At 40.3% G+C, this 25,011-nt stretch overlaps 1 protein-coding gene across 1 annotated transcript; it reads left to right on the forward strand.

Annotated features, from left to right (window-relative positions):
- Positions 1-451: 451 nt before the first annotated feature.
- LOC133985558 (rootletin-like) lies at positions 452-24,128 on the forward strand. The gene is made up of 17 exons (XM_062425225.1): positions 452-624; positions 975-1,140; positions 2,143-2,991; positions 3,746-4,533; positions 4,615-5,665; positions 5,776-5,862; positions 6,197-6,352; positions 6,684-6,800; positions 7,278-7,400; positions 7,493-7,549; positions 7,692-8,234; positions 8,650-8,874; positions 8,953-9,694; positions 10,160-10,290; positions 10,383-10,436; positions 10,541-10,635; positions 23,876-24,128. Exons 1-17 carry the CDS (start codon positions 452-454, stop codon positions 24,126-24,128), a joined length of 5,610 nt encoding a protein of 1,869 aa, XP_062281209.1.
- The last annotated feature ends 883 nt before the right edge of the window (positions 24,129-25,011 follow it).

The raw sequence follows: 25,011 nt of genomic DNA on the forward strand, positions 1-25,011 counted from the left end.
AATACAATATCTGTAGATTAACAATTTCCTGTTTTTACCAATGTGAACTGATTGTCCATTAGTGTATGTGTTCTTGCCTACTTAGTTATGTATTGGATAACTTGTTTACTTATTAAGCCTAAAATTTCAGGATGGGAGGATTTGTGAACAGTGGAAGGAGGTGCAGGATGATTAGGAGGCGGGGTAACCTGAGAGATACCTGTGCTCGACAACTTGCTACCAAGCTGTTGACATTATGAATAATAGATGATTGTATTTTGTTCATCAAAGATACACATTGTGTATTTCTTCCTAAGTTTATGCTTATATGTTTTATTTTTGTGTGTCTATGTAGAAAGACACAAGAGATGTGTTTTTACTTTTTTCTTTTTTCTTTCCAGGGCAAAATAAGTCTGACACCATCAGTTCCTATGCTCCAGGTAAAACTCACCTAGTAGGCTCAGGCTAACCAATGGAGGATCACATGACCTCATCAGACATGGCGGCTACCGGAAACACTTCTGTCCCCATGGTAACAGGCTCAATAGGAACCGACCCAGACCCGCAGGTTCTGTGTGACAGAGTGAAGGTCTGCGAGCAGCATGCAGGTTCAACCATCCAGTCTGACAGCTACCTGTGGAACAGGTGAGAGACTGGGAGAAAGGGGATCCAGTGACACACACACACACACACACACACACACACACACACACACACACACACACACACACACACACACACACACACACGCACATACATACACACCTGCTACTATATACTCACTTTTGGCCAAGGTGTGATATCACATATCACACACACTCCTGGCTGCACTGCACACTTGTATGCGAACACGCTGCTGTTAACATCTACCTCTCTGGAATTACTCGATGCAGGAGATTTTATATTTTCATCTATTCTCACATTAGGAGGTAAAACTGAGTAAAAAATATAGATTTAGATCAACTTAACAGAGAAAGTAATTAAACTTGGCTGAGTGTGTGCGTTCTGTGTTCTGGTAGGATCAGAGAATTAGAGAGGTCAGAGAAGAGTCTGCTTCTAAGGCTCTATCAGCTGGCCTCTGCCTCCCACCTCCCCAGCATGCAGCACACACAGAGGCTGGATCAGAGACTCCACATGCTCAGGGAGGAGGTCAGGACCATGGTGAGTGAGAACTCTGGATCACTGAATGCATCAATTCGCATGAACGTGCAAATTGTAAAACATGATGACTTATATGAATGTGAGTTCTTGAGTCAGATCCTGTGGTAGGACTAGACAGAAAACATCTGGTCAGTATTCAATAGACTAATAAGATCTTCACCCTGAGGTAAAATCAGCCAGATTATATACAAATAGATGACAGGTAGCATTTGTTGGTTTGATGTGATATGCAGGCACCATATTATATATCAACAACATAGCTCCAAAGAGGTTATGTTCTCTTATTTGTACTTAAAGGATAGGCTCACAGTTTTTCAAGTCTGTCTTAAAACAATAGTCAGGTGTCCAGATGAACACTGAAATATATTTTTCTTGTAATAATCATTCCTTCTGTTCATAATGGACATTAGAAGATCCCTTCATAATGCACTCAAAATGTAAGTGATGGCAGGGAAAAAATCCAAAAGCCTCCTTCTGTGCACAAATGTATTCAAATTAGTCTGAAGCTAATAGGAAGCTTTACTCATCCAAATTAGTCAAATCAAGTAGATATGTTTCAACGTTACAGTCTTTTTAGTGTCAAAGTGCCTCTTTTTGTTATTATACTTCCACCACAGCTCAATAGGGAAACACTTTCTGAGGAAACACAAAGAGGGAATTTTATGCTGAAAAGACTATAATTATGGCAGATATCCACTTGATATGACTAAGCCTCATATAAGCTTCAGATTAACTTTTAAATACCTTTTTGCACAAAATGACTGAGTGGACACACTGGATTTTTGAAAGTGCATGTGAAGGGGATCTCTTTCAGTGTTCATATGGACATCTTACTGTTTTAAGACAGATTTGAGAAATGTGAATCCTTAAATATATTTATTAAAATTGTTTGGTTGCTCATGTGCAGTCAAATAAAAAAGAAGCACAAGTCAGACAGGTCACAGTAATCGACAGCTAAAGATATACTAGTAACCTACTAGAACACACATTTTTTCCTCTTAGACTCAGGACAAGGAACGGGGAGAGCGGGTATGGAGGGAGCGACTGCAGCGCTGTCAGAGGCAGCTGAAGGCCAAAGAGGAGGAGATGAGCCGCCAGTCCCAGTACTTTGAGAACTTTAAAGCCCAACTCCAACACAAGCTAAGCCTGGCCCGGGACAGAGAGCAGAGCCTACAGAACCGTATCCACACCTTAGAAAAGCAGCTGCTGGACATGACTGTTAGTGCCGCCACTGGTGTTGCAACAATCAGTGCCGTCAGAATTACTGCCGGGACTTTAACACAGTGGGAGGAGCAAGAGAGGCTACTTTCCATGAGAGGAGAGGGTGAAGGAGAGGAAGAGAAAAAGGAGGAAAGGAGAAAGCAATGGCAGCCAAACAAAGGAACTGAGAGAGAAGGAAGACAAGAGGGTGATGAAAGAAAGACAGACATCAAGGAGAACTCAAATGAGGCCAGGCTCCAAAGTTTCATCCTGAGCCTGCAGGAGGATCTCAGGGTGCTGCTGGAGAGAGAGGAAAGTGGAATGACAGAGTGGAGGAGGCTGACGGAGCAGCTCCAGGAGGCTCAAGAGAACAGCCACTTCCTGTGCTGCAAGGTGGAGGAGATGAAGGCAGCGGTGCAGCAACTGAAGCTGTCTGAAATCTCCCTGATGGAGGAGGCTGAAGAGCTGAGAGAGGAGAACCACAGACTCCAGCAGAACCTCAGGGATGCAGCTAACCAAACACCCAGTCAGTCATCCACAATACTTGAGTCAACATATCCAAGTCCTGGGAACAGCTTGCTAAGCTGCAGCCCCGTTGTTCCCATGAACACTAATCCCACTGGACATTATTCAGATGAGAGCTGTGGAAAGGTGTGTATAATGCGATTAGGAGCATATATTCAGGCACAAATATATTTGAAAAGTCACAAATTCCTGCATTATTGTGTTAAAACCCTTATAAAACACAGTTAAATCCAAAAGTATGATCAATCTGGTGTTTCTTTTACTTTTCAGTGGTTTATTTTTCACTCTAGATGCTTTAGAGGCTAAACATACACAATAAGAATAACAATAGGTGCAGAGAATATTGGATCCAGGGCTATTATTGACTTTGTGTTGCTAATTCCTTCTTGTAATACTGTAAGAAGCTGTTAAACAGCATAATAAGTATGATTGGATGTGGAGAATATAAAGTGAAAGCTCTATTCCCAGGATTTATAGTGTTATATAACCACATAACTGAAGGTACCCTGTGTACAGCAGTGCTGCTCTCCTGGGTGCCAGCTGGTGCAGGGTAAACCACAGTAAGCTGAAAAATCAGTATTCCGGTGCACACCAAGACACAAGGATTGACATTTTTTATTCATAGATTACATTTCACATGTTGATTCACTGGATTCGCTCTGTTTTTTGGCTTTCTGTTACATAACCACTGAACCCCCCTCCACCCCCCACCCCCACCCCACACATACACACACACACACACACACACACACACACACACATTTTAAATGCTTGTCTGTGTGTCTGAATGTTAATGTTTTGCCATAGCTGAATTAGGATAATATTAGATTTCATAAAATGATATTATCATTTTAGATGTTAAACTGTGATCTTTGTGCAGGTCCAGCTAATCTTGGATGAGCGAGAAGGCCAGTCACATTCATCTGCAGTTGTGCCTGTTCACCATCAGGCTGCAGCAGAGAGCACACAAAACAACACAGAAGACCCCCCTGCACCTGCAAAATTAGATACTTTGTCTTCACCTGAAACCGACTCTCCAAACCTTATTACATGCCTTGCCTCCAAATCCAACCTCAGCCTCAAGTCACTATCTGCGACTACAGAGACAGTAGATGACTTTAAACTGGGGACCTGGTGCTCCAGGGGTGTCCTAAACCTTGAGGAAATCCCCAGTGAGGAATCTGATGCCCTGAAGGAAGCGTACAGGAGTTTGGGATTAGGGGAAGATCTTGAGGCTCTCCAAGAGCAACGTGGCCCCCTGGAGGCTGCCTTGCAAACAAAGGAACAGCTGCAGGTGATGGCTCAATACAACACTGAACTGAAATCACAACTCAGGAAACAAGCAGAGGAGCAAGAAACAGAGGCATTTCCTGTCCATAGTAACACCATCCTCGCTCAGGATAATCTTGTCCAAGCCTTGAATCAGGAGAACCGGGCCTTAGCGAACAGGATCCAAGAGCTACTGGCTCACATTGAGCTCAGAGAACAGGAGATGAAGACAGAGCAAACTCAGCAGAGGGAGCATATTTTTGGCTTAAAGGAGGACCTAGCACGGCTGGAGCAGGACAACCAGGAACAAGGCTGTCTTATCACAGAACTCACCAGGAAGACTGAAGATGATCTTAATACTATCATGGATCTGCAGCAGAAGTTAGTAGAGAGCAGAGAGTGTAAGGAGGGATCACAGGTTGACAAGGAACTGTGTGGATCTCAGTGGCAAAGTGAATATACAGCTGCCACTTCAGGAAGTTGTCAACAGAACAACCTAGAAGAACATGTGCATAGTTTGGTGGAAAATTTGCTAAAAGGGGATGAAGAACCACAGCTTATGTTGAGTCAACAACTAGACAATTTGAACACAGCTTCAGCCCTTGATTGTCAACATAATAAACACAATAATTCATTGCAAAACAGCCCACAAACCAATGTGCATGTTAGTTCAGTGACAGATGAAGTCGACCAGCTGACTAAGTCGGTCCACAGCCTCAAAACAGAACAAGAAGAGTTAATCTGCCAAATGAATTCTCTCAGAGAGGAGCAAAAAGAAGTAGCTCTGTCAGTCCAAACACAGACAGAAGAGAAGCAGCACCTAACTCGCACAGTTTGGGGACTGAAAGAGGAGAAAGACCGAATATCTCAATCTCTGGTTGGTATTAAGCAAGAGAGGGAGCATCTAACCAGGACAGTCTGTGGGCTGAAAGATGAGAGAGACCAGTTTATAAGGTCCGTGAATAGTCTGAAAGAGGAAAAAGAGCATTTCATTATGTGCTTATCTGGGCATGAAAGAGAAAAAGAGAAACTGTTAGAGTCACTCTCAACTGGAAGAGAAGAGGTAGATCAAACCGTTAAATCACTACAAAGTTTACAAAAAGAGAGCAACCAGTTAAGCCAGTCAGTGCTCAGTTTGAAACTGGAGAGAGAAGAACTAACAGATTCCCTAAAATCTCTGACAGAGCAGAGAGATCAGGAACAATTATCTTCTGTTTTACAAGAAGACCAGGACACGCTGCTAAAGTCAGTGAGCAGTTTGAAAGAAGAAAAAGAAAGAATTGAACATTCAATCAGTTTTTTGAAACAGGAGGAAAAGCAGACAATACGATTATTTCAAGGGATAAGAGAGGAAAGAAACAGCCTGCAAACTGGTTTCCACAGCCAAACACAAACACAGGAGGCGAATCAAAAGCATCTGTTGAATCAAAACGTTGTCTGGCTGACAAAGAAGACAGAGAATACTGTTGGGACTGGAGATAATGCTGCACACAGATGTCCGATTAATAACTACAAAGAAAACTCTAAACAGGTATCAAGAGAGATGTAATTTATGCCTTTTTTTGATGTGTCAATATCCTTTTGAAGTTATGGCTCATCGTGTGTCATGTACTAACACAACATGATTCTGATGGAAAATAGGAGCAAAGCGATCTGATGAGGGAGATTGAAGCTTTGGGAGCAAAACTAAAGAAGTCACAAGAGGAGCTGGACAAGAGCCACATACAGGTGAGTTGGCACAAGTTTGTGAATATTTTGTGCAATACAAGAGATAAGATTAACAAATAACTACAGTAGAGGTACGGATACAGATAATAATACAAAAAACATTAGGTTTATTTGACTATATTTTAATTGTATAATTTGTTACTTATTCTGAAAGAATATGATGATACTGCTTCGTCATTATGCTAATACTCTACAGCACTCTTACTGATAGGAAATTTAAAAAATAAATTGTCAGATTTATAAACTTCGAAGTCTGAAAATGTCCATCATTGGCTCTCCATGTAATAAGTAACTTACATAACTCCATGTTTTCATCTGTTTGGTGCATGTGTAGACCAAGAGGCTGAACAGTGAGTTGTGTCAGTCAGAAGCCAGGAGGGAGGAGGCAGAGAGGAGAGCAGCTCAAGTAGCTGACGAGGTGATGAGGCTGACAGATGAAGCCAATCAGATGGAAGAAACCAATAAGGAAAATGACCGCCTCATGACCCAGGTTTTTAACTAGATATACATTAAAAACATTGTGTCATAATCGTGTCTTGTCTGCTCTGTCAGTATCAATTGATCTGCTAATTAATTGCATGTGAAGTTCAGATTGAGTAACATAAAAGAAAACTTCCAGACACAAATTAAAAACATACATGCAGTTAAAACATCATTGCTGCTCTGACAGAGGAGCACCTGCACTAATTTGCCTTCCTACGACCTTATAAAGACATCAATATGTTGTTTGGACTCTCTGTTGTAGCTTTCCCTTCCAGGCGCAAAGTGAAATAAAGACATTGTTTTTCTGCCAGGGCTAACAGTGGTTGTGTTTGCTGCAGGTGAAGGAGCTACAGAGCAAACTGACAGGTCAGGTCAGGGAGAACACTAACGCTCTGTCACTGAAGGCTCAGATAGAGGAGGAATACAACATCCTCACAGCTCAGCTCAAAGCAAAGGCAAGAATATCAGCATATCTGTTTTTTGGTTTGTTATACAACATAAATTAATTCTTTGAACAAAGACAATGTAAAAGATGGAGGATTTGTGTGTCGCCCAACTCAGTGCATTTCTTCTTTCTGAAAACCTCAGTTCCATTGCCAAAAATGTAAGCATAAACTAGCAGATGTTTAAGTTCATAGAAGTGTTAATGCTTGTGTATAGAAATATATGCAGATCTAAAGCTGAAGCATTTCCCATATCTAGTACAGACAGACCAGACTGCAATACCCACATTCTACACTTTTCATTTTAAAGATCTTTAGCATATCATCATTTTGACATGTTGCCTTTAGGATGTTTGGACTACTTTAAATTGAGCAGTGGTGGATAATTGCAAATACATGAGAATAAAACCAGCAGGATCACAAGGCATTTCTAATTATAGACATGTTTCTGTATGTCTATGTGTTGAATTGTGTGTAAAAACTCCACAGACAGTGGCTCTAGAAGAGCTGAACTCTGAGTATATCGCTCTGAAAAGAGGACAAGGCAGCAGGGATGATCTGAGCACTGTTCTCATGTCCCTCCGGACACGTTACAACAACATCAAAGCTAAAGTGGGTAACCAGCCAGCTGTGAATTTTTACAGTTTGTTTTAGGTTACTAACTGTTCTGTTTCTTATGTTGCTTTCATGCTTTTTGTTTGTAGTATGAGGCACTCCTGAAAAAGAAGAGCCAGACAGATTTGGATATAGCTCCTTTAAAGGTGAGGAAACAGAGACGTACCTTTTATATTACTTCATCATTGTGTTCTGTACATGAATAACTATTGTCATCCGTCAATAAAACTTCTATCGGACTGCTCATAGCAGGTAGTTTTGACTGACAAATGTCTCATCCAATAACAGGCCAAGCTGTCATGCCTGGTGGTGAAGTGTCAAGAGAGCAACAGCTTATTGATGCAGATGATGAAAGTGATGCACAAGCAGGGCTGTGTGGACTCCACATTAATGCAGCAGGTAGAACAGCTGCTCTGTGACACTGCTCTGCAGGACTACACTGCAGCATTCACACCAGGAATCACTGTAAAGACCCAGAATCACCTGAGTGGGTTTACACCTGAATTTATTCTAAAAGTTCAGGACTATTCCGGTGGATTCACACCTGATCAGACTTTCCTTGCTGCAATCCCACCTGTAAACCAGCACCAGAATGAATTCACAACTGAATCTGGGGTGAAATGCGGAAAAAGTGACAAACACTCTTCTATAGTCACCACTGAATTCACAACGCCTCTTCATGGTGTTGGTGACAGCACACCTACACCAACAGTAAAGAAAAATGCCAACTTACCTTTGCCAACCTCACCAGTGCAGGAGCATGCCAGAGTCCAGAAGGCACCATCACCTATTCCAGCACTGGGCGACGGCTTCAGTCCCAACACAACACAGGTGAGATAAAAGAAACAGTTTCCATTTATTTTATACCCTTTGTTTCACATTACTGAGGCTTAAAGACTGTAGCAATGAAATATTACTGCAATAATTCTCTGACATACTAATTCCTCCAAACGAACAAGATAGGCAGCATTTTGCTGGCCTCTATAGTATATTTTATTTTTGTTCCACTAGGCCTGAATGAATTAAAAATAGACAGACTGCATATTTTTTCACAATGGCAGATTGTGAAACATGTGAAAGCTGATGAAAATAATTTCTAAAATGCGATTTTCTCTGATCACAGTAAATTAGTCATGAACACATTTATAGTTAAATGCTAATTAAGGCACTCTTAGTGCAAATAATATAGAAAATTATTAATTGTAGGAAAAACTATTACAGTTTTTTTCTCAATTCTACCATGCAGCTGTCTTCCTCTGCCAGTGTACCAGAGAAATTAGGATTTCCAGACAAGAAAGCACTGTCCTCCCCAGATCCGACCAGTTCTTCAGAGGTGAGAGGTGGATCCTCCCTGAGTCTTGCTCCTCCCTCTTCAGCCATTCATGTCAGTCCGAGCAGGAGGCTGAGCAGTCCTGAGAAAATCATAAACCTACATGAGCAACTGCAGAAGACTCTGTTCAGCAGCTATCAGGTATACTTATCACAGGCTAGTGATAAGAAATGCTGTGTTAGTATATGTCTAATAGATGTGTTTGTCTTTTGTCTTCAGGCTCCAGTAATCAGAGGAAGAAAACAACAGTCCAGGAAAAGTCTGTTGTTTTCAGCTCCTGCTGACCTGAGCCCGACCTCTCAGATAAAGATCCTCAGTGTCAATACTCCACATCCCAACCATCTGCCAGCCACCAGTGTTTCAAGCCAAGCTAATCACACTCCAATAGTGACAACGAAACCTGTTGCCACCACTAAGTCAACAACACTTTTTAATGCTGTCGCCTCTAGATCAGCTAATGTTTCATTCAGTCCTGACATGTTTACAAAGCATTGCTTAAAATCAGACATGTCTACAATAACCTCTGCTCTTTCTAGCTCTTCCAGCTCTTCTATTAACACTGTTGCATCAAGCAAAGATAAATCTGCCTTAAACAGAGGCACTAACATACCAATATCCCCAGAACTGAAAAGACAAAGTACTGCTATCCATAATGCTAATCATACAGCAACCACTACCTTTAACACCGTCAGATCTGCAGCTACTGACTCAAATGTCTTAATATATCTTGATACAAATCCAAAAACCACTGCCTCAGACACAACTGCCATGAGCATATCAACTGCCGCTAAGGCTAGTATTTTGAGCATGACTTCTAACCCTAACCCTGCCCCTGCATATGATGGCCTCATATTCAATTTACCCTGCACTCAGTCTGCTCACTGCTCTCCTGAGAGATCCTCCAAGTCCAACAGAAAGTCCCCTGCTGCTCCAGAGAAGCCAAAAACAAGACCAAAACCAGGTAATGTACATAATCCATATTGGAAATCATTTACCCAAAGGCAAAAAATAGCAGTGCTAATCCTGATAGAGAAGACAGTGTTTTGTTTTTATGATGTTTTGTTTTTTGAACTGGCAATAAAACATTTGCTGAAAGTGTTTGATAGAGCTTCTGAACATAATGTTGCAATTTAACTGTGCATAATATTAGTTTCCGGTTGCATTCTGTTGCAATTTGATTATACCCAGCCAAGATATGTCCCATTTTCTGTTTGTGTGTCTTGCATTGGAGAATATCACATTTCATTGTCTTGTTCATGCACTTGGTCCTTTTATTATGGTAAAAATTGTATGTACAATAAGAGAGAAAAGAAATATAATTGTGTTTTCAGACTGCATTTTGTGTCCTTTATGTACAACATTAATAAGAAGGTTAGATGACTTATTACTGTGTTTTACCTCAGTATATTTGTCTGATCCCTTCCAGAAGCTCCAGCAGATGTGTGCTCCGTTGAAGTCATCAAAACAGTGGGTCAGAGCAGCCTCCTGATTGGCTGGGAGAGACCGCCACTTGACGAGCTGGGCTGCAGTAACGGCACATTTGTGTATGGATACAGGGTAGGCAGAGGAAACTGACACATTTACTTTGTTTTGAGACGATGTACAGTATGTGTCTTAAGTCTTGTTTATTTGTTTGTTTGTTATTTCAGGTGTTTGTGGATGGGGACTTTCATAAGTCTGTCATGAGCTCAGCGTGCACCAAGGTATCAGTCTCTAACAGCTAATTGCTGTTTATGTTACATCCTGTTATTACAACAAAAACAAACTAGAACAATGCACATATTGTATATTATTTCTTTTTCTACAGTGTATTCTGGAGAACGTCGACTTGAGTGTCCCACTTCACCTCAGTGTCCAAACACTGGGCTCCAATGGTTTGAATTCAAACAGTGTCCACACCATGTACAGGACTTCAGTCAGTACAGACCATAACTGAATCACAAGTATGTCTAGTAATATTAAACATCTCTGTATCTTTCATGGTTTCTCATAAATGTGTCAAATTAAGAAATGTTTTACATTTTTATTTCTGTCAGCGTCTCTAGAATTATGGCAAATTCTCAATGAAACAATTCATCACCACTGGCCAACGTTAGAGTGGTAAGTTGCCTTTGTGTATGTATCAGCATCTCTCTACATTTATGTGTTGCTGCACTAAATTGGTTGAGTGTTATTCATTTATTTCACACAGCTGCATATTTGTAAAATTATTTTGTTTTTGTTATGTATCTGAAAATGCGATGCAAGACAAATTTAAGAGGAATAGGACATTAAAGTGAAATCTAATATAATCCAATTTTAATAGATTTCTTTAAAAGTAGCCATTACACACACATTTCCAGGTCTTTATTTATATTCTGGGGCTCTGCTGGAATATCTCTGCATGATTACAGTTATTAATCTTAAACTCGCTCTTTTTTACAGCCCCTACGTTCAGGCTGTTTTAATTCCTGTAAACAAACAATAGCGATGTAATTAAAAATATAAACTTCTCATAGACATCTGTACATGTTCAAGCCAGAATTTGATCCAAAAAATGCAAGTGGAACTTAACAACAACCTTAGTGTCAAAGACAACAGAACAGACTGTAACTTAGTAACTTTGACCTGGTTTAACATAAACATCCAACATAAAGGTATAAGAATAAAAGAAAATCACATCACAAAAACACATATTATGTCCCCTTTATAAGCTTTAATATCCTTTTCCATACCAGTACTTTTCATTTTCCACTTTAGGTGTAAAAAGCAGTGACAATCTGTTATTTCCTCTCTCCTGTGTGTCCTGTGTATGCGTCCGTCTAGCCATCTGTAGCTGCAGCTCTCTGAGGGACGGTCCTAACTTCCACCTCAGTCAAGAGCAAGGGAGACACCGTCACAGTCCTGGGCTAACCTCGCCATGTGAGCCTCAGATCAACAAATCAGAAATACTAATTTCACATGGTCATCATTGACCCGTGGCTGGTCTCAAACTGGTTCACTGTTAACCTGTTTGTTTAAGCAGGCGAAGATTAGCTGGATCCTTGTCAGAAGAATTTCCCTTTTCAGAGTCTCATCAGTTGAATCATGAATAGATGGGACATTGTGACTGTCAGTCTTGAGTGTTTGCCAGGTGAAAGGCCGGAGTAGCTGCCAATGAAACAAATCCTGACAAACTGTTAAAAAATGTCACTTCACTGCAAAGTTTCTGAAGCCAAGATCAATCACTCACACTGAAATTTAGTAACATTTTTCAAGCAGGAAATGTTGGAGGTGTGTTTGCATCTGCTGCACATTTTTACACTGTGTTCAACACTGAGAGATCATGTGTCATATCAATGTTGACCCCCGCTGCTGCCTCTCTGGACTCTGTGACACAAATTGTTGCCTAAAGGGACATTTACAAAATGCCTTTTTCATAGCAACACACACTGTATAATGTGCCGATGCATCATTGTACCTAAAGGTCATCTTACTTGATTTTTACACATTAAGCCAAATATGAGAAAGGATGATTCACTCCAAAGACTTCTCCTCATGAGTCTATAGGATTACTTTGAACACAGGAGTCAGATGTTATTTGTGTTCTGAAATTTGCGCACAATCATTAATATATACAAGAAGAAAATAGAAAAAGAGATTAACACTAGTATTTTTTTGTAGAGTATATTATAAAATTATGCCTACGGTATATACAGAATTGTACCACATATGTTTGTATGAGTGACACTTTGCTTTTTCACACCTGTCTATATTAATAGATGTTATGTTTGCACGCACACATGCACGTATTATTATTTTTAATACAATTTTCACAACACATGGTGTTCTTTTGCTACTTATGTACGGGTGTGGAGTAACCATGGTGCAGCAAATGTATTTTTCTATCAGTAATTGATAATATTGATTTCTCATTGATTCCTTACAACTGTACAGAGAATAAATGTTTATATGGTAACTGTGATTCAAGTGTGTGTAGATCAATGCCAAGGGTTAAAATCAATGTATACATACATATCAAATATTGGGTGTGGATTTAGCTCCACTCCTTCCTCCTTTAGAGCACAAAAAATGTCCTTAGTTTGACTCAAACACTTTCCATTAATGAACACTAGATGGCAGCCATTCTTGGATAGAGAGTCACGGCCTATAGACTCCGCATGGTAGCACAATACTGTGTGGGTTAAGTCATTACATCTGACAGGTGCTTTCAGCAGAGATTTAGTGGAGTGGATGATGCTGATGTGCATACAAAGACGTGCTCAAGTAGCCTAAAACATCTTAGTGTCTGCTCCACATTCAATATAAACCAGGCACGACACCAAAAACGAACAGGAAACGAAGAGGAAGAAGAAGCGTCAACAGCAAAAAGGAGCTTAATAATTACCTGCTGTGCTCGGCAGCTTTGGGAGCTCCTCTGAGAACGTCGTCGCTCCTGCTCAGCAGAAAATGCTCTGGGTGGAGGAGGGAGTGTGTATTTGTGTGGTAAATTAGGCTATAAGTTTAGGGTGAAATTGTATAAGAGCCTCTTAAGTTTTCTTTTTCTATAACATTCCTCTTGCTCCTCCTCTCATTGCAGTGAGTATGAAGATCACACAAACACAGACATTCTAATGAACCAAAAGTTTACTTCAGAGGTGGAACTATTAGTCAATTAATCGATTAGTCGATCAACAGAAAAATATTCTCGACATTTTTATAATTGTTTGATTGTTTAAATAATTTTAAGCAAGTAGGACAAATATTCCTGTTTATGAAGAATAAAATGAAAATCTTTGGAGTTTTGGTCGGACGATTCAAACAATTTGAGGATATCACCTTTTTGTGAATTTTTGTAAACTAATTTCTTAAATTTTATGACCCAAAATAATAATTGACGAGCCAAGAAAATAACAAGCAGGTAAATGGATAATGAAAATAACCACCAGTTGCTGCATTGCATGTTGGATCCATTATACCTGCCACAGACCTGTTGGGTCAGACTCAAGTTTAAGATGAAGTGCTGCAATGCTGTAGTCCTACACTGCAGCTTCAATAGAAAACTGCAGTGCAGCTGCAGAAAGTCCACTGGACCCGCAGGACTTTACACAGTGTAATAAATGCTTAATGTCATGTTTACATGAGTTAATGACCTCTGTGTTAATTAAATTTTTCCGCTTGATTTTAATGAATGCTAGGCTCAGCTCTGACTCTTCACATGTAGGCCGACATGGGAGTTTCAGAGAATTAGGGAGTAAAGAAGGCGTGGCGGTGAGATGGAGAGAAAACAGGAGCTCCAGATAAAAGGAAGAGTGTGTGCATGTCTTATCATCACAGGGTTATTGGTGACATCAACATCTGGGCTCAAGCCTCATGCAAGAATATGCTGTTGTGGTATTAAAAGACACTTCTGGAGTTTTTTTATGTGTGTGTGAGAGAGAGAGGAACTGTGAGATGGAGTGAGAAAGCATGAAAGGAGGGATGATGGAAAAAGAGAGAGAGAGAACTGTAGGGTATATCTCTGTCATCAGCCGGGTGGCTTGAGGGGGGTTTGCTAGAAAAAGGAGCGACAGATGAGGAAGAGGAGTGGAGAAAGGGAAAACAAAGAGGAGGGGTGGGGTGTGTGTTGAGGTTTTAATTTCATCCAGAGGGGACATTGTCACTCCAATCACTGCCACTGACACCTTGAGCGTCCCGGGCCTGGGTGGGGTGTCGGCTTGAAGTTGACTTCTAGACCTCCAGGGCAGCTGCTCACACCCAGAGATGAGCTCTAAAAGTGGGTTTCTCCTTCTGCTGTGTCTGGGCAGATGGGACTTGGTTGCTGGAGGGTTATTATCATGACAGTGGCTTTTTTTGAGTTGTCAAACAACAGTGTGGTGGCTATGACATTATCCCTTGTCAAGTGTGTGTGCAGTAAGTGCTGGAATTTGCATGCATATTGTCGTATTATGCAAGCACATTCACACATGCTAAAACTGTCATTCCATGAAAATTACCAACTGGTGAGCAGTAACGCTTTTTGCATGTGTACAGATTTTGCATTTTTGTATCACGTCTTTCTTTCTTCAGTGTTGTGAAGCCTCCTTTTATTCTCACCATCTCTGTGTCTGTTGTTGTGGCCGTATCAGTCCATCTCAGAGCCTGTTATATTTAGAGGCAGAGCCCTATCAGAGCTTACAGCTGGCCGCCTGTGATTCAATTCTGACAGATCTACAGCGTTCAAACCAATCTCCTCTCTTTTTGTCTCGCTCATTTTTCCTGCCTATCTCCACCACCCATCCCCTCTCTTCTTCACATGCCACCCTCACTGTCCTCTATTTTCTCTTCTATCCTTTTGGCTCCACACTGCTCTCCTTCCACCTCTTCTTCTTTCGTCCTCAGGTTTTATATCATATTTACCCTTATACTTCTAACCATTCTCAGTTCCCTTTTTTTCTTGTTTGTTTCTTTATACACTTTAATCTCCCTATTTCATCTCAGTTTCTTTATACAATCAACTATTGTCATTTTCTCCTTCATCTTTGTCATTTTCTCAGCCAAGTACTTCATATTACTCCCTTTTCTCTCTTTTCTTTTTTCATTTTGACCCCTTTTTCTGTCTATACAGTTCAATTTAAAGTGCGTTATTGCTGTTGTGCGTCATGAAACTCTATCTCTCCTTCAGCTCCTCTTGTTTCTTCTCTCCACCACTTTACTTCCCTTTCAATTTTCTACACATCTTTATTATCCACTGTGTCTATCAGGTGCGCTCTCTCCTGCAGCACCAGGCAGAGGAATAAGAGCTTTATCACTTTGAGTAAATCCATGTTGAAATAAACATAAAACATTACGGTTTCTAATTTTGAAGAGACAAGCAATTAGCTGCTATTACATCCTTGAATCTGTGCGCAAAAGCAACCCTAATCTCATTAATCATGAACAATGGGGGCGGTAATACAGAAGCATGTTTATGCAAATTCCCCCACACAGTAATATCCTCCGTGCTTAATAGCCAAACAGTGGTGGCGCTTCAGAAAACAATCCTCCCCCTTCTTTTTTGTTACTCAATCGTTTGACTTGCTTTCATTTCCCCTCCTCTCATCTCGTCTTTCTGGATTTTCTTTTACCCAGCACTCTGTGTTTTCTTCATCCCGCCTTCCAGCTGGCTTCATGAAGTCTGAACCAGAACATTCAAGAGGTTGCGGGAAATGTATTGATCCCAGTCCCTGCCAAACCTTGGTGTTTGATAGCAAATAACCAAGAGATTGTCTGTGACATTGACTTTTACATTCCACCTCCAGCAAACACCTCTCTTTCTCTTGGCACACTCTCCGGCTCATTCCCTTTCTCTTCCATCAATTTTCTCTGTTTCTTTAGTTTTTTATGCCTTTCATTTGCATTTTTATTGTGTCATTGCTTCTCTCTCTCTCTCTCTCTCTCTCTCTCTCTCTCTCTCTCTCTCTCTCTCTCTCTCTCTCTCTCTCTCTCTCTCTCTCCCTCCCCAGTGTCTGTTTACATCTATTTCAGCATTTCTCCTCCTCTTAACTTTACTGTTATTATTGTCCTTTTTTCTCCTTTGGATTTTACCCTTTGGTCCAGCATCCATATGTGATTCAGGACTAAATATAGCCCAGGAGGACATTATAAGATTATCTCCCTGCATCGTTTCTCTCATATTCGTTCTCTCCCTCCTGAGCTCCTCTTCCTTTTCCATCTTTCCTTGTTTCTTTTGGTCTTGTCATCTCTCTTGAGTTATGTTCCAGTTTTCAGATGAGGACAGTGAGTGTGGTGTTAAAGCCTGGTCAGGATGGATCAGCGGCCTGGCAAAGGTCAACAGCATGTGATCCATTACAAGATTGCTCAAACACATCTGAATCAATTGATTGGCGGTCCTGCTGTCCGGCTGTAGGTGTATTGATTGAGTTTGAGTTGGGGCCAAAGGAATGAATAAAGTACAGCGGTGTTAAGATAACCAATAATTATTTTAACATTCAGTGGTGTGAACCTTACCTTCAGTGCTGGAAAAGTACATTTAGTCAAATACTATATGAAGTACAAATTTAACAAGAAAATATTGTAATTTTACAGTTAGTTACTTTTATTTTACAAACTATGCATTAAAATATGATCCACTTCACCTGCTACAACATAAAAATACTGCATACATGTTAATGCAACAATAGTTAAATTTATATATAAAAATATTTAATTTTATTAAAGGTGTAATTCTGCTAAATGTGCACTCATTAGGGGTGTGCCGATACTTCTCGTCAAGGTAAATGTTGTCCCACTCTTAAGGGTGCGCACCAAAAAAATAAATGAATAAAAAAGACGATCGGTTTTCTTTTGCTCATTTGCACATCATGTCTTCTTTTTATAATGTGGATTATTAACCTTGTTACAGCTTCTACCTGCTGATATCTCACAGTCAGCAGTAAGAGATGAGGAGAGGAGCAGGGTTAAGTTGACCTCAGGTCTCTACACTGAAAGCCTGAGGTAGGAGGAGCAGCTCTGGTAGCCTATTAATGCAAAAAGTAAAATGAGTCACACTACCAAATTATAACATCATTTATATGTTGTTCTACTTGTGTATGTGTGTGATATAGGATTTGTGCAATTTACTTTCATTTCTGTGTTTTTTATTAGCAATATGTTATAATTTGTGATAATTTGACTCTTCATCTCATTTATATTTATATATTAGGATTGTTTCTTTTCTTTATAATTCAATTTGTGATTGTATATTATTTAGGTATTTATAGTTGTTATTTCCATAAATACCTAAATTATCTATAAAATATCTATCTACAGTATATGGGGAAACCTTTTACAGTGTTTGCATATTGCATACTGCGTATGATAATTCATACTTAGAAAGTAGAACTGAAGTGATTCATTACAAGATGATTTGTTAAAACATCTCAAAATGCACCTGCATTATTTTGCATTTTGTGACTTTCAAATAAAAGAACAGTCATATATTCAGAAGTTTTCCTAAAAATAGTGTTAAAATCTTGTCTCGTCTTGATCTCGTGAGCCCAATATCGTGTCTCGTCTTGTCTCGTGAGCTGAGAGTATCGTCACATCCCTTATAGTTTAAAACTTCGAGCATATTTTAATTATTTTATATTTTATATATATAATTGTATGTACCTCTGCACCTTTACTGCTGCTTTTGGATTCTTGTCACAGAATATTTTTTAAATTGTGGTATCACAACTTTTACTTAAGTAAAGGATTTAGGATTAGTAGAGTAAAGGAGTATTTCTACCACACTGCACACTTAAATACTTTAAAAGTTATTTCCTCTTGAAAATCATTTTATTTATGCAGGAATCAAGAATTATTTCCCCTGAGAAAATATTATAATGGGCATCATAGTATAATACAATCATCAGCATTACCGACACATACATAACATGCACTATCAGTACACTCATGTGTCTCTTACAGTATTTAATGGACTCTACAGTATCAGATATGGTATGTTCTTATTATGATGAGGGTCATCTCATTATAAAATGAGAAGATGGTTGAATTGATGTTTGCTGTGAAATGGCAGAAGATAGACATAGCTCACTTTATCGATTGATGAAGTGTCTTTATGTGTTCAGGTTGTGGGAGGGGTTGAAGGAGGAGTGTGTGTGTGTGTGTGTGTCTTTGCCTACAGAGCGAAACAGAGCGAGCTCAGTGTGTTTGTGTGTCTGTGCATTGTGGGGAGCTGTCCATTGTCACTGGTGCTGAAAGTGGATTACTGCTTCCCCACTAAAAAGAGGGGATGAATATGATACGCACGAGGGAAGAGGAGAAGAAAAGGAGGGAAAACACCAGGAGGGGTTCATGATTGCTTCATTACTGCAATCCCAGAGGCTCCCTGCAGATTGGAAGGAAGTTTCTTGGAAACTTGGATTGTAAGACCACATCTAACAAGCTGTAGGTGTCTTGCTTGGAGTTTATTTCTTTAGCACACTTTCTATCTCTCTCTTTCTCTCATGCATGCTCATTGCTTGCACATTAGTTTGGACACATTCAGAGGTGGGATGGAAAAGGCAGAGGAGGAGGAGTGGGGGAGGGAAAGCGGGGGAAACGGAGGGAGATCACCGTTTCTTTCTCTTTTTTCCCTTCAGCTCAGCAGGACGAACAGCGACACAGTAAGAGGAGCGTTCTCTCGTCTCCACATCTTCCACACTGTTGGATTTTTACACTCCACCAGAAGAAGTTGTATTGATTCCCACTTTGATCTCAGAGTGCTGTAGCTGCTGCTTCTGGTGATTTTGTCCCGGAAACCCCTGTCCTGCTCTGGCCCTGCTCAACCCGCTGTGCCCCAGGTCACTATCAGAATGGCAGGTTGTGCAAAGCGTTGTAAACAGGGAATTGTCAAGTTTGCCTTGTCCCTACACAAACTGGTCACTGGCACGCTCATTAAAGGTATGTAAGTGCTTGAATGTCCTTTTATAGATTCCATCTTTATTTTTTTGTGCAAATGAAAGCAGATTTGTACTTATGTGTCTAAGTTCCTGTAGGCTACATAAAGTTAAAAATCTTTATAGGTTGCAAGCAATAAAAGTTATGTGTACATCCAAAATGTTGGTCTTATTATGTTGCAGCAGGCAAGCCAACTAAATTAATGTTGAAGTATCAAAAAAGCAAAATTGTAAGTCCAATCCACTTTATCTTTTCATCTTCAGCTCATACAACTCTTTTTCTTTGCCCTCCTGCGCTCTACTCTTGGCTGCAGTTGACCTCGTTCTGCTCAGTATGGTCTCCAGAGAGAAGAGTGAAGGAGACAGAGATGAAGGGAGTAAGCAGCTAATAGAGAGGAGAGATAAAGTTGATATAGAGCAGTGTGTTTGTGTGTGTGTATGTTTGTGTGGGCGCACTTGTGATGAATGCGAGTAATAAAACGTGTCGGTGAGGCAACAGGGAAGAGGAGCCTTACACACACAACACTGAGAGGGAGGGGAGGGGTTTACTGTTGTGATTCATTAGTCGTTTGTGGTGCGTGCATGTGCAACCATGGTTGGGTGCCTATATGTAAAGTGTGTCTGTGTGTGTGTGTGTGTGTGTGTGTGTGTGTGTGTACATCAGTGCATGTGCAACATTAAAATAGTACCTTTTAATCTTATTCCGCTGCTTTTTTTGTTAAAGACGGGAAGCAGTGCAGGAAAATACACACAAAGCCATGCCACAGAAACTGTATGCAGCAGAGCAGCAGCCTTGAGGCACACACACACACTCCCCCACACACTCATGCACACACACTTTCAGTGTAATGCTTTTTGAGCCAATTGACATTTTGTCTGGAGGGATGGGAAACATCAAAGAAGTCAGTAACACAAATACAGTAGATGCACAAAGACATACCCAAATGCACACATGTTTGTGGATGGCTCAAGTATTCAGCCACAGTGGGTTGAAATGCCCTCAAGGTCTTGCACACGCACATGCACATGCACGCACACACACACACATACACACACACACACACACATCCACACACACACGCGCGCACACACACACGCACAGACACACACACACCAAACAAACACACGCACTCACACATACACACGAAATGTCACAAAGGAGCTGCGGTTTGGTTGCGGAACAAATTACTCCTTAAAAGAAAAACTCATACATTCTCATACATAAAGTCTTGTTTTTCCTCACAGAAATAGAAATAAAATGCGCCCAAGAACACGCAAACACACACAGGCACACGTATGTAAATAAAAACACACGCATGGCACTGATATGATGATATTAAAACACCTACAAAGACAATGAGGAAATGAGCTGCAGAAACAGGAGATCTGGGTCTGCAAAATATCACACACACACATGCACAGGCAAGGACACATACATCCACACACAGACACACACACGCACACGCACAAACGCACACACACAGGTCTACATCTGCTCTTTCTCAGAACTCCGGCGGGAGTGAGGGCTACATCTGCAACAACATCAGATTAGAGAATGGCTATAAAGGCAAATGGGCTAGACATGCACACACACACACACACACACACACACACACACACACACACACACACACACACACACACACACACACACACACACACACGCACACACACACACACGCACACACATACACACACACAAAAATCCTAGATCCTTGAAGGGCCATTACTATTTTGTAGTTTTATAAATTGTATTTACTAGCCATTGCTTTTCAATTTGTCAAAGTGTCAGCTGCGTTTTAATTGGGTGTGAAGAGAAAGTTGCGTGTGCCGTCTTTGTTCATTTTACATTTAGTTCTGCTTTTGCAATATAACAACAAATAGGGAACAATTAATATCGATCTGAAATGTACTTTTACCTTTTTTAGAGACGTTTAAGTGGATGCTGAGGTCCATTTTAATGTCTGCTGCCCATAAACTAAGAATTTAGAAAGTTGTAAACTGGTGAGCTGTGGAGCCATTTGCAGTGAATGGAAGGAGTCTAATCTAATGTAATTTTACTTGGCTTTATGTTTCCCTAATGGCGCCTGATAGTTTCTAATATTCTAATATTTTGTTTTTCTAAGAATCAACTTTCCAAATGAACTGATGGAGGTCAGATGACTGAAACGTTGCATCACAAATGTTTCTGTGAAAGTGGTGATATTATGCAGGAGCTTGTTAAAGGAGTTAAAGTAATTTAGTTTGAACAGTATCCTCTTAAAGCAGCACTCCAGGTATTTTAGTCTTGCACGTCCATTATGTTGGGGGCTCATGAAAGAGAGCGAGATCGAATACAGAAAGGTCAGTATCAAACCAGCAGAGGTGTCAGATATCTTGACTTTTACACAAATATATAACAACTTGACAGAATCTTTATTGAAAAAATGCCAAAATCTTTCAAACTCCACACTGCTACAGTCTGTATTATTCTCCTCATGACAAGTAAAGTGGCCCTTTAACCTTTTCTTTTTCTTCTCAGTCTTCTTTGAAATGCAGCTATGCCTACAAAACTACTACTAGTACTGCAACCATCACTCTTTTACAAATACACTGAATTAAAGTGTCCTCTGTTTTCTCCTCACAACTGAAGGAGAAGACATGTGGCTTTGTTTAGGAGCTGTAGGCAAGAATACAAAGGTCAGAGCACAAATCAACTTCTACAAAGGTTAAAACACATTGGTTTCACTTCCATAAAGTAAATCAGATGAGCATTTACCTCAGAGTTCATGTATGAGTGAGTACAATATGTCAGTGCTAAGGTATTGATCCACCATTCAGAACAGTCACCGAATATATTCTTTGGTAAGATGCTGATTGGTTGCTGACTGATTAGAGGACAAGTGGGATTTATACTCTATGCAGCTTTTTCTACATTTCACTGTAAGTTACAGACTTGTTTTCAGGTGACCTTTAACAGTCAGCATTTTAGGACAGTTTAAGAGCCAGACTTATACATTGTATAATAGTTTTGCTCTTTTACTCTTTTCAAAGTATCAACAGGAACTTTTAACCAGTTCCCACATGCCCAGTAAATATTCAGGTTTTATTTATTCAGCATATAATACATTTATTTAGGCAGCGAAGATATGGATGTACTCAAAGGATTTTGCTCTGTGTAGAGTGACTATCAGAGCAGCATTGACCTCTGCTGGCAGCAATGAGAAATTACAGATTAATAGAGAGAATCACATTTGTCAACCTGGATGTCATATTTAACTAGTCACTGGCACCAAAGTTCACAAAAAATTACTTAATTATTTTTCTAGCTGCACAAATGTGGTGTTTTTACTCTCATCACAAACTTAAAAAGATAAAACAGTGAGGTCAGGAAGAAGAAAACATGAAGAGCTAAGATTGAATGGTTTAATTATTTGTCACATCCACTTTCAGCATTCAGCAATGTCAATGATAAGACTCAACTGTAATTTCAAAATGACCCTGCAGATTTGCCAAACTGGGTCAAATTTTGCATCTAAATTCCAGATTAAGTTGGGTTAAATTCAAAATCATGTTAAAAAGACCTTGTTGGCAGTCTAAGATTTAACTGTGATTTTCCTGTTGAAATGTCCCTTAGCCATTTATCCACCATGGCTTCTGTCAATCTCTACCACCTACTATGTAATAGAGGGAAACATGTTACAACATGATCTTAAAACACAACCACAATGCACAATTTCATATTTATTTTGACTCTACTTCAGGCTGGAGTTTCCAGCATCTCTCTTACGCTCTGCTCACTTTTTTTTTTAGCTGCAGGCTGATTAGACCAAATACCTTTCATCACTTTGGTTTACTCTACTTTGACTTGTCACATTCTAAACAGCCTTAGCCCTAAACCCCTCTTCAGCTTCCAGTCATCTCTGGAAAAATGTATAAACTTCCTGTCAAGCTGCGCCAGGCTGTAAACAGCCAGCATGATTTCACTTATCCTATCCATGCAGCCTGCCTTCAGGTGCTACCCACTGGCATACAAATGCAACCTGTTTGGATGCAGAATACCATGCTCTGTGGTGGTCTGGGCACATGTGATGACACCTGATGGCTGCTATCAGCATACAGAAACCCTCTTTGGCTGACAATACACTGCAAAGCACATGAAATGTGCCTGAATCTTTCAGCCAGAGGACAACAAGAATGCCTGCAGCTAATTGACACTCAGATTTGCATGAATCCTATCTATTCTCTTATTGTTTGTCTATTTCCCAACTATTTAAAGAGGCGAAATCATGCCTAAAAAATGTCTACTTTACTTTTCCTTCATTTGCCTCCTGGAGTGTCTTTAGTAATCAGAAACAACTCCCTTCAGAGGAAATTTCAGTTGAGCTCACAGGACTTGGCTGTACAATCATGTATTCTAATCTGCAAGCATTCCTTGAGTGGAGATAGGGGGTAAATGCTTCACTGGGGTCATCAGATGGGAACCCTCCTTCCTTGGTGTTTTGTTGAGAGGTCCATGCAGCAACAGAACTTCAAGAGGATCAGTTGAGTCAAGGTTTCTTCTGTTAACGATTCATTCCAGTTTATGTTGACTATAAATAATAACCAGCAGTGTGGGTAGGGTCAGAAGCTTCACTGGGGTCATCATGTTTTCACCCTCCTTCCTTGGTGTTTCGTTGAGGTCCATGACACCTCCAGATGGAGTGGTGACACCAGCATCCCAGGTGCACCCCTCTCCCCTTCAACCCCTCCTGCTGGCTGATCGTATCTTGCCACCTAGTTTTTGTCCTTTTTATTTTCAGCCCGAGCAAGTTGCTGCTTCGCTTGGCAGCCTCTGCCACAGACTTGATGGCCTGTCGGATGGCCCGTTCTTGGACTCCCATCCCTTTCAGCTGCCTGGTGGTTGACATGGCCACAAAACCCCTGCAGCAGTCCCCCACAGGGTGCACCTGCATGCTCCAGCCCTTTTGTTCTGCTTCAATTGTTAAATCGGAGTACTTCAGCTTTGTATGCTTCACTAACTGCGTCCTCCTATGTCAGTCCTATGATAAATAGGGCCTCTAGTGAGGGTGACCACAGGATTAAATCGTGTTGGAAACTGGCTGCAGCCTAATAATTCTTTGTGGCAAGGCGATCTTCTGGTTTAGATCGACCTTCATCTTCCAATCCCCGCCTGTATCCAGTAAGCTTCATTCTTTTACCTTATGCTGACAAGTAAAATCATGGACGAACGAAACAAGAAGCTTTGAATGTGCTGACTCCTCTCCGAGTTCAAAGCGTTCTTCTGTTGGGAATAGGAGGAACATGCAATGTTAATCATCCTTCCTACCTTCCTGTCTGATAACCAGCTCTGCTGGAAGAGCTCATCTCCAAAAGGGGGAAAAAAGTAACCCTGTTTACTGACAAAAGCTTACACCAGCAAAAAATATAACTCTACTATTCTAAATGTTACTGCCTTATCAGAAAGTACCTGGGTATTAACTGCAGCAATTATGTTTAAAAGATTGTAATGTTATGTCAATGCTAATTTTATTATTTTTGTAAGATTATCATTTTAAAAAGAATGTTTTAATATTAGTAATAGTAATATCTTTGATCAAAACCCAGTAATTTATGCTTTTTTCCTTCCCAGTTGGGAATTTCTCAGACTGCACAGCAGGTGGCGTCAGATTCATCTCCCTCATTTCGCACCATTACTGTAATCCCACAATGTCAGAGAAGATCAGAACAAATGTGAATTGTAGTATTAATTAAAATATTTTATAAATATTTGAATATTCAGCATTTCAAAGTGCTTGCAGATGAAGCAGCTCTTCCTCTGATGGTTGATGAATGAAGATGGACAGCAAGGGGGATTTTCAAATTGAGGGTACACCAGCATCAGATCTGAGGTGTTCCTCATAAGTGCTTAATGAAATATTCAGTGGATTCCTTTTTT

The sequence above is a fragment of the Scomber scombrus genome, chromosome 9, assembly GCF_963691925.1.
Source record: "Scomber scombrus chromosome 9, fScoSco1.1, whole genome shotgun sequence".
Classification (NCBI taxonomy): domain Eukaryota; kingdom Metazoa; phylum Chordata; class Actinopteri; order Scombriformes; family Scombridae; genus Scomber; species Scomber scombrus.

Coding starts and splice junctions, on each gene's coding strand:
- LOC133985558 (XM_062425225.1), top strand. CDS start 452: ATGGAGGATCACATGACCTCATCAGACATGGCGGCTACCGGAAACACT. Junction 4,534..4,614: donor AAGTTAGTAGAGAGCAGAGA/GTGTAAGGAGGG, acceptor CACTTCAGGAAG/TTGTCAACAGAACAACCTAG. Junction 5,666..5,775: donor ACAAAGAAAACTCTAAACAG/GTATCAAGAGAG, acceptor GATGGAAAATAG/GAGCAAAGCGATCTGATGAG.